This window comes from Periplaneta americana, chromosome 15 (genome assembly GCF_040183065.1).
Source record: "Periplaneta americana isolate PAMFEO1 chromosome 15, P.americana_PAMFEO1_priV1, whole genome shotgun sequence".
NCBI lineage: Eukaryota > Metazoa > Arthropoda > Insecta > Blattodea > Blattidae > Periplaneta > Periplaneta americana.
The window spans coordinates 99,848,891-99,859,961 of NC_091131.1; the positions used below are offsets into that span (position 1 = coordinate 99,848,891).

The 11,071-nt window shown below is 35.7% G+C and overlaps 1 protein-coding gene across 4 annotated transcripts in view; it reads right to left on the reverse strand.

Moving 5' to 3' along the window:
* LOC138715212 (uncharacterized) overlaps positions 1 to 10,556 on the reverse strand; it is a 53,442-nt gene extending 42,886 nt beyond the window's left edge. For 2 of the 4 annotated variants that reach the window (XM_069847875.1, XM_069847874.1), the window contains exons 1-5: positions 10,424 to 10,555; positions 9,673 to 9,868; positions 9,367 to 9,526; positions 5,180 to 5,335; positions 1,162 to 1,318 (exon numbers count right to left, since the gene is read on the reverse strand). In XM_069847875.1, coding sequence (XP_069703976.1) covers positions 1,162 to 1,318; positions 5,180 to 5,335; positions 9,367 to 9,526; positions 9,673 to 9,868; positions 10,424 to 10,463 — 709 coding nt within the window. In that variant the 5' untranslated portion in view covers positions 10,464 to 10,555. Of the gene's footprint in view, positions 1 to 1,161; positions 1,319 to 5,179; positions 5,336 to 9,366; positions 9,527 to 9,672; positions 9,869 to 10,153; positions 10,282 to 10,423 lie in introns of those variants that run through there. The other 2 variants (XM_069847877.1, XM_069847876.1) reach the window with 2 other exon arrangements.
* Positions 10,557 to 11,071: the final 515 nt, after the last annotated feature.

Consider the following 11,071-nt stretch of genomic DNA (forward strand, 5'->3'; position numbering starts at 1 on the left):
ACAAACTAGGATTTTTAGCAAAATTCACAAACTACCTTCCCTCAAAATAGTGAGTGAGTGGGTGGATGGGTGGGTAGATGGGTCGGTGGGTGGGTCGGTGGGTGAGTGAATAAGAGAGGGAGGGAAGGAGGGAGGTAGTAAATACGAAAACAGAAGAAAATATAAATTGAAACATATATTTGATTCACACATTGTTGCAAGAGCTGATAGAAATAACTAAAATAGCTATGTGAACTTTAAGCACACACACCTATTTTCTCTCTCTGGAATATACCGTTCCTTTGAAGGTTTGTGGAAGAATTAGAAATAAAAAAAAAAACATAAAGAGAGAAAAATTTAAAAACCATAATTTCTCTTATGATGATATAAGCACGAAAGTGTAACAGTAAATTTGTTTTGAGTAATTGCCATATATTATTGTTATTCTACTAGCTCAAGAATAAAACCATAAACGTTTTGTAGTTACAAAAATGATTTTAAAATCCTCATAAGCAACCTTTAACTTCTGAACATCATTATATTCCTCCCACAATTCTACTTCTATGTCAATCTGGCAGTGTTATCAGTTACAAGTATTCACTCTTGATTTCAAAATGATAGAAAGATTTTTAAAGCAAATTTCACTACAAAATTCATATGTTACATCATAATGTGTATGTAAAATTCACCTTACATTCACATAGTAAGAGGCAGTAAAGCAAAATTGCAAAGATGGCTGAATTAATTCGTGAAACAAATTTTATTACAAAAAAAAACTATAGAAATAATGGTAGAATGAAAATAACAAAGAAAACAAAAAATATCAAAGGTAATCTATCATAGTAGAGCCGCCATGCACATCACAAATATCACAGATATTCCTCAGTGAAGAACTCCGTATTCTTTGGTCAGAAGCTGCCATCTATCTGGGACATGGCTAAGTCTTAAAATTGTATCAAATTGACCTGAATATTAACCAATTACGAGTATTTAAGAGTTCTACTGTATCCACAGTTAACACCATACCATACTAAGTCTCCATCACTAGTTCATTATATTGTCCCATGAAATGTAAAGCCTTCCCAATCAGAACTTCAATATATACTCTGGCACACAGTAGGTGCTTCTAATCTGACCAGTCACTTGAATTCAAAACAGACTGAGAAAGAAAGAAATACTTACATATACCACATTCCCAAATTTTTAGAGTCTTGCCATCTCTCTTCAGGTACTTAACATAATGTAGTCTACTTCGTGGATCATTTTTATCAATCAATTTACGGGGATATTCACTTGATTCTCCCATACTTGATATGTAATCTGATTCATTACTGATTACCTACAACATAAATATATAACTTGTTTATAACATAACCAAAAGAAGTCAATTCAATTTTCATCACAAAAGTCAACTATTGTTTCACTATAGACACTCCAAAAATTACTTACGGTTTGTTTTTTTAGAATTAATTATATACAGTATATTTCATAATATGGGGCTCTCAGAGCATCACAGTTAAGGCATAATACTGCAAGCCAGAAGGTCGCATGTTTAATCCCCAATGGGGTCAAATATTCTCTCCATTAATCTAATCCTTCCTGCACTATAGTCTTGAGGATTACTCAGCCTCAAACAAGGACGTTTTGTTTGGGGTAAAGGCAGCGGACATGTAGGACTGACATTCCCACTACCATTAATGTTGACTGTACAGGTAGTAGCATTAATCTTACATCACTTCTTGGGCCTTCATGGCCTGTACTGGGGAAGACTCCATGTAGCATAATGGAGCAAGATGGTAAACTTTTGGCATTGGATTTTTGAATTCATTACGCCTTCATTAAATTTGAACTTCATCTATAATTTTCAATAAGTTTCAGATCGACCAGGACATCCAGCAGATCCATGATTCGCCTACAGATATCATCTGTCTGGGAGAACTGCACAAATCCTAAGAAGGCTTTCACAGTGGACTACAGCAGACCAGGAAGTGTAGCTCCCTCCCACAGATGGCACTATAGTCAATCACAGTATCTACAGTGCCATGATCTTCAGGTCAATATAGGATGCAACAGGACATAGTACGTGTGTTGCAAACAAATGTCTAAAAAATTTAACCCTACAGATTTATGGATTCCTTCACTGTAAAATTCTCGAGAAGTAAAACAGTCCCTCATTCGGTTCTCCAGGCAGGGATTGCACTGAAGGTCAGAAAGCATACGAATGAGAACATTGAAAATACCAAAAACAATCTGTCCAAGTGAAGCAGGTAAATTTAGGAGAGAAAAGGTCACCAGTGAATTTGTTTGCAAAATCTTAAGTGTCATAATTTCACTATACAGGATCCTCGACTTTACTTCCTTTTCAAAGGAAGTTATGTTAAGTATATTACCATCCTTAAAAATCTTATGCTCTTGGCTGGATTTGAACGCTCAAACATTGGATTCAATGGCAAGCGTGATAAATACGAGACTACTGAGGATGACTAAACCTCTTAGTTACAACTAAACTTTTATGAAAATGCTAAACACAAAGTCTTGCAAATATTCATTTAGTGGAAGTTTAGCTGTTAAACATGATATAATTTTTATATGCATGCCCTTTGCAACAATGTATTTAAAAACAGCCACTTCCCTAATAAGAAAAGTAAGCAATATAACTAGAAAGAAAATGTCTATATACGCATAAAAATCCTACCATATTTACTTGATTATGACATGCCACTACCTACTAGGATTTAAAATCATCCGTCCTCAAGTGAGGTTGACCACTGGGATCTGGAATTAACAAACATAAAAGATAAAGGGAAATGAAACGGGCAAAATATGGATTAGATTTGTACATTAAAACAAAAATTTACGTGTTAATATACAGATGATAGTGTAAAATTTGAAGAGAAGCCTTCAGAATTTCCATTACAATCTTCTGAACCTCATAAAAGGGAATTTTAAAGGATTTAAGAATATTACATGTAAATTTTGATAAACAACCCCTCGCTCCAAATAGTAAGCCTGCAACATCCCAGTTGTAAAGCGAAATGCCATATTTTTCACTGAGGTATGGAAGACAAGGTACATATTTAGCTCGCTTGTCATCATTAATCTGCAGTGCTTGATTTGTGTCTCGTTCAAAGCAAATCGTAGGGTCTAAGACCATCGCTTTCTGGGTTCTTCTATTGATGGCAATTATATCGACTCTTCTATGAGAATCATCTTCAGACACGCAATGAATCTCCTCATGTACTTCCCATCCTCTGTTTCTTAGCAGGTTGGCAATTGCTGTACGGGCACGATGGTGTCTGTTGTTACGCAGTAGCTCTCCCTTCTTACAGAACGCCAGTACCCCAATTTTGAGAACACGAAAAAAAAAATTAATAATAATAATAATAATAATAACAATCATAAAAAGAGGAATAAAAATATTAATGAAAAAAGTCCTACTTTTACGTATGCATTACATTCTCTCCCACTTACACCTTCAGATTCAGAAGTCCCATCATCATGTCTATTTTGAAATCAAAATCATCAATGTCTGTCATCTTCCCAAACCAGACTTCTTCACTATCATCTAAAGCAGTGTTTCTCAACCGCCAGGGCCTGGTGTCAATTATACTGGGCCACGAGACATTCTCTGGCATTTCTCATTTTACTTATCTAAACAATTTTCATGAATAAAATAAAATATATCTTATAGTGTAAATATTCTTACGAGAATAATTTTCGTGATGGTGTCGAAAAGCGCACATCTAGATCGTCTTCAAATTCTAAATTCCAAAATCAAGCTAAATAACATCTGTGTAGCAAATGTCAGTGACCAAGCCAATTATTTTTTAATGATTGGAATTTTTCAGACTTAGAAATCTTTCAACATTTAGGAAAGAGAATACCGCTGTTTATTACTATCATAAAAATTGCCTGCAAGTCCATTACAACAAATGAGCGGAGCAACCTCTCTTCTCAAAACTAAACGATGACTGGTCATAAAAATTGCCTGCAAGCAATCCAAGTCTGTTACAACAATGAGTAACGAATCCTCTGTTCTCAAAATTGAACGAAATAACACCTGTGTTGCAGATATCAGTAACCAATTAGCTAGAAAGTATAAACAATATTTTTTCACTTAGATTTAAGATTAAGGCAGCCTGTATCCAGTTCTCAATATTGAATATCATAGTGAATACTGTCTCTTTGCAAGTTCGCATTGCAGTGTCTAAGTGCTTGTTTCAAAATCCGAGTGTCGTGATTTTTTAAAAGTAATAGGCATACAGATTTGAATATTAATATGAATAAAAGACAAGGGTCTTTGCTTAATTTTGATATTAAGAAATTTCATGCTGAAGTTGTTTGTAACACAACTAGTGATGCTCCACCTCTAGTCCACAAAGCAATCTTCAAGGAAAGCAAAGGGAGTGGAAAACTATCAGCACACAGAAGAAAAAATCTGCATTCACTCGTAAGTACATGGACAACTAATCCAAATTTGGTTCATATAATGCCTTGATACTAACCAATTACCACGACCTCGATGTGTAATTTGTGCTACTGTTTTGGCAATTGAACCTATGAAGCCATTGCGACTTTTTCGACATCTCAATACAAAACATTCTGATTTAGTCAACAAACCAATTGAATTCTTCTTGCATAAAAGAGATGCACTTAAAATATAAAAGAAACTTATTTTCCATGTTTCAACCACTGACGCTTCACTTCTGATGGCATCCTATGTTATATCATTAAAGATAGCCAAACATAAAAACCTGTATTGCATTGGTGAAGAACTCATTAAGCCTTCTTTAATTGCTGCTTGTAATAAAGTATTAGGCCAGGCTGCGGCAAGTAAAATGAAAGACATTCTATTGTCGAATAATACAGTTGAAAAGTGGATATCTGATATGGCATAATTATGCCATTCTTGATTATTAATAACTTATGTTAGTTAAATGTATGAACTTTAAGGAAATTGGGAAGGTATTTACGAGTAAATTTGTTGGGATCGGGCCCCTGTCTCATAGAAAAAGAATTTACCAGGCAGCAGTTTCTCAAAGTTGAGAACCACTGATCTAAAGCATTGGAGATACAGTACTTTTTTTCGAATATAACATGCACCTCAATTTTGAAAGAGGTGGTTTAACCCAAAAAGGTGCGTCTTATAATCAAGTAAATAAGTATCCAGGTCAAGATAGACGATATTCTTATAACTGACCTTGTATTTGATTTGATTGCGTCTACCTCTAGGAGTATTTGCTGCGAATTTCACTTGAAGTGGTGGAAGCAAATCTCCTCTTATCCTTCCCATCTCATCATGTGGCTCTTCAGATTCCAAGTCTCCATCTCCCTCCATCTCTCCTTCATTTGCACGCTGTCAGAATAATTAAAACATAGAACAATTCGTGAAATATTAGAACACTGAAAAATTCCTCATTCTTATTCAATGAGAAACTGTAAACAATTCTTGGAGAAAAATAATTCATTAAATATGAAACAGTCATATACACTATCTTTCATTCAATACAATTTAACCTAAAAGATATTACAGGTGTTTCAGGTAATGGTGATGTGAAACTGAAGTCCTGACAGTTCCATGCCATTTATCTCTGGAAGGAACGTAGACATTATGTAAGATGACAGTGGTAATCACAGTACTGTACAATAGTGATGGGAGTATTCGAATAAAAAATACGAATTATTCGATTCTTGTAAGTTCTCGAGGTCTCGAATCATGAACAAGTATTTGAATAATTTGTTCAGATGACAGATGCTAAGAGAAGTAAAGAATGAGAACAGAAATAAATAGTATAGATAAAGAACATCTCAAGAACACCGCTTGCTCATCAATCGTATACATTCGGCTAACCTCACCTACAAACATGAGGTAGTTGAATGTAATAAAGACTTACTCCAGATTGTCTCTTTCTGTCTCACCTCTCTCCTCTTTCTTTCTCTCGTCTAATTACGGAATGCAGGAATCAACATCTTTATTGGAAGTTGCAGATAGCTACAGCACGTGATTAGAATAATAAAAAAAATATATAAACTCCAGTGCTTGCACAATACACTGCTGTCACAGGTCACCATTATCATTATCACTGTCATGCTGATGTTGGATAAGAGAACCAAGAAGCGAGAACCTGCCAGTGAGTAATCAAACCATTATTCGAATGATAAAAGTATTCGAGAACTTCTATTCGAATAAATTATTCGATTTTTAATATTATTCGGGAACATATTATTTGATTCTGCTCATCACTACTATACGACCATACAAAAAATATGAGCCTGCCTCTAATTAGTATGAGTTCGGCAGGTATTTATATTACATATTGCATTGATGACTGCATGTTAGTGAAACAATAGTGACATCCTCTCCATCTGTACTATGTCATTAGTAGCCAAGCATCCACCTGTAATCAACTGATAAAAATACAACAAAACACCATTCCCTGCAAATACCTCATCCCATGGAAACAAACTCGTCATAGACTGACAGTAGTATGTAATGCGAACTTTTTCTTCATCTTCATCAACATTTTCTTTCATGTATTAGACCCACTGTTATTTCGGCATTCCCAGGTTTCTTCAACTTCTTCGATTATATGTTAAAATCTGTTTCGGTATGTGATTGGAGTGTAATGTAAACTTTTAACAAAAACAACTGGTTAGACTGTATCAGAGACACAGCTGGAAATCTTATGCGTGAATATATCTCTTGGGATGGTACAAGAATGAATTACATTTAATAGACTCAACTGAGCAGGGCACATAATACGAATGAATAATGACAGAATAACAAGAGAAATTTTTAAAAGAAAACCAGAGGGCAAGAGAGGAGGTGGAAAGCCTAAATTGAGGTGGGAGGACAATATCTGCCAAGACGTTAAACTGCTTTGAGAAAGGAACTGCGAGGGCAAGGCTCTTAATAGGGAGGAATGGAAGAAGCTTCTGGGGAAGGCATGGCTGTCGAGCCATTGATGATGATGATGTATTAGAATGTAGAAATGTACATACGTTTAGCAATCAAGTATAATTTTATTTATAACATATCTTAACTCAAGGTTATGTCAAAAGGGATAGAACTGCTGTTAAGGTAAACATCAGCACTAACAATATCTGTTTTCCAAACACACTGAAAACCCAGTATATCTTCACTGTACTGGACTCCTGGGAGTAGCCATCTTGTATGCATTGAAAGTAAACATGTGAGTTGCTATAGTATCTATCATTTGCTACCCAATATTTATACACCCACTCCCATTTGTACTGCACATGCCTCGAACATTTGAATTATTTCTCTTCATTCAACTTCAATCGCGAATTTTTCTAATTTAATATGTAGACTGCTGATTGTTGCTCATTTGAGATTGTAGCCTCACTCATTACGAATTATTTGACACTACCGCTAACATTCTACCGCTTCATATTCTCGGCTTACATTGCTTTGACTTCCAAGTGACCAGACAATTCATGCAACTTCCTCCTTCCCATGTATCGCTAGATGAAGTCACCCTCGCCAGCTCAAGGTCACATTGCATACATTGATGCTTTGCCTCTCGATCGCCGTTTTCTTCATTGGAATATGTGTACTTTAGAAATTATAGGCGTGACAAAATTTACAAATATGCAATAAGTCTGACGCACTGACTGTGCACATGCACAAGGTGAGGGAAGTCTAGCAGACGTATGGAGTATGGAGACACATGTCAAATGTTGCAGTGCAGCCAACCAGTTCTAAATGCAGAGCCTGTTGTCACCAATGCAGAAATACGACTGGATAGAACAAGTATGAGTAAAGAAATTTCACTTCACGTTCTTTTGTTAAAATTACTGATATTTACTTGACATGTGAAAGACTTTCCTACAACGTGAAGTGAAGAAACTAAGTTGTGCTTTAATCTGTGTGCTTTGAAACGAAATAGATCGTTTTATAAACAAAACTGCTCTTGAGCCACTTTGTACACATAAAGGGAGTCTGCATGCAGTTCTTGCTTGACAAAGGAGAGTTTCCGGTTCTTTCATGTATCAATCATTATCATAATTATGTAATACTTTGGAAAATACAATCTTTTGAATCAGATGAATCATTTACAATGTAAGAGTGAAAATTGACTGTCCTGACTACATTCTTCAGATTGACGAAAACATGAATTTTTGCAGACATGTCATGATGTCACCGCCGGAATGATTGATGCGGCAACAAAGGAGGTATGGATGACAATATGCCCAACAACAACAAAAGAGAAGTGACCACACTACTCAACTTGATTGCGGAGCATGAGCTCACCAGCACAATCCACACATAGCCCTATTGCTGGAGAGTTTACATTTTACTGGTTAGAGGTCTTGCAACCCATCTAACAATGAACCATTCCATGGATATCGTGTATTTTGGGGCGACATTCAGTGACAAAATGGATGATCAGATTTGTGGTATCAAGAATCCTACTGCAAGAACTACCTACTGTGTTTTAATTAAGTTAGGAAGTGTAAGCCTAGTGCAAATATTTGTGGCATTAGAACTTCGAATTTTTTTTTTTTAACTAATGGTGGGTACTTGACTTATGTCATTCACCCATATGAAACCAGTTATGTAGACCGATTTACCAACAGAGTTGTTGCCCAGAATGCGCCATAGGAAGCTGGTCTACACTATCCCCACAATGATGAGATGATAATGGAGATTTGTTGGGATGACGCAGAGGAACTAAAACTCTCAGAGAAAACTCCTGTGTTATCTTGACCATGAGCTTGCTCAACACAAGTTATAAATCGGGGATACTCCGGAGATCGAACTGGGTCCAAAGATTATAAGTCCAGCACTCTAGCCACTAGACAACTGTGGCGGCACTTTGGATGTATTATAAAAATTTTCGAGAACACTATGATAACTGCATTGCATCATATAATATGTCTATCATCAAACATGAGAAATAAGCACATTAACTTAGGCCTAATACATTGAAATTGTTAAATTTACAGAACATTGAAAGACTTTAAGCTAACTTGATTTTCGGATAAATTTCAGAACCCGGATACCTTTCTTTTCCTCTTACTCCTAAATTCCAACCTTGTGCACACAAAATAAATTATTGGCACTGAAAAGTGCCTTTTCGTAAACATGATGATGCGCATTCGACAAACCAGACAAATCTGCTCTTCAATGACTTTCAATGTAATTTTTGGCGGTTCCTCTAGTGTTTTCAGAAAAACTTAATTTTCGTTACAGGTTCGAAAAAAGATGTAAACCGCCATCATAAGCCTAGATCTATATAAGTTACTGTCACATACATAGCTATAGGCCTATATTAAATATAGGACACACACCTTCATTACTGTTAAGGCAGTTTCATTCACATTAGCCTACCAGTACCATAATATTGTTTTCAGATTCCTCACCTGAATAATTTCCTCTACAATTGATGTCTCTGCTTCTTCTACAATAACTGGCAACATATGACCCGAAGAATCTACAGTTTCCAAAACAATCTCTTCTGCTTCAATTACTTCATTATCATCCCCTCGGGTCCGTTCATCTTTTACAAAAACTTGATGAACACTAAGGACAGACATAATAATTATCGTATCACATAACGATTAAACAGGCGATAAATAAATGAAATTATTGTAGTACATTCTAAAAATACCAATACCTTTCACTTGGAAAATGAAAAGCCAATGTTTCCATTATCATATGCCAATTACCTTATCACCTCATCTTTCCTTCCTGATACATTGTCTTGCTGATTTCCAGAATGATTTAACAGATCAACTTCTTCACGGATTTTGTCCAGTCCATAATATCCCGCTTCATTTGAAGTCTTGGTAAGTTTATGTCTTTCAGATATGCCATTTGAAATATTAACACCACTTCCTTCTCCGTCACCTCCTCCTTCGTCACCTACGCAAAAAGAATATTTACAATTGATGATACAATCACAACATTGACTACCCTATTTATCAAACAGCTACAGAGTTTTCATTTAATTGTATTTATATGCCCATCACGAATACAGCAAACATATCTTTCGGACAACATAAGGTAAAGGTAATCCAGTGCTAAATAACGAATAATATCCTTAAAATTTGAGTGCATAACCTTACATACACATGATCAGTTTAATACACGTTCGAAAATTTAAAGGGAATTAGTTAATTGTTAAAACCCCTATAGTGATAACATTACCGAAAAAAAGCTATATCCAGTAAATTCTCTCATAACAATAAATATTTTATTGTAGATGATTTATGAAACCTTAATAACAATACGTTCTGTTTACACATTTATTTACAGTTGAATTTATGGGAATTATGAAACAAAAGACTGACGCCATTTTGAACGAAATGATCGTCTTCTGCACTAGAAACACAAGACGATCGAGATTCGTTTCTTCTTTTTGTTCTCGTGATGGTGCTAAATATAACATTAAATGTCCATTGCAAAGTAAGAACTTACTAGGGTGTGATTCTTCTATGTCTCCTTTCCCTATGTCCATTGTGTATTAATTAAATCTTCAATAATAAACCATTATCACTTCTGGGCGCGGGAAGGAACGCAGCATACATGGCTGATGTGTTGCGCAGAAAAATTGAATAACGCACTGCGCATGGGCGGCAACACAGGAAATTCAAATCGGCGGACGAATACGTCCACCATGTCCAAAATCCAAACACACCGAACTATGTTTCTTTTCCAAAATAAACAAATGTTTTATCACATTTTTAAATTACGTATCACAAATTGTCTTTCTTTCTCAGTCTTGTTTTACTTCCTTCCTTGACACCAACTTACAAACTAAGGATACACTAGACATACATGTTGCTGGGCTCATTGGTCGTGTGGTCAGCACGAAACAGAGCCACTGAGGAGCCAACACAGAACAGCACACTAGAGACAAACACACAATACCGTGACGGGAAGGTGCATGTTATTCATTAAGACAAAGCAGCAGATGCTACAATTTCATACTCTTAATCAGTGATGGGCAAACTTTTATGTAAGCAGGCTAAAAGTAAGAAGAGATACATGAGACGAGCCAGCATAGTTCATTTAAAAGCTGAAATTGTACATTTTACAAAACTATTGTAATAAAACCCTAGTTGC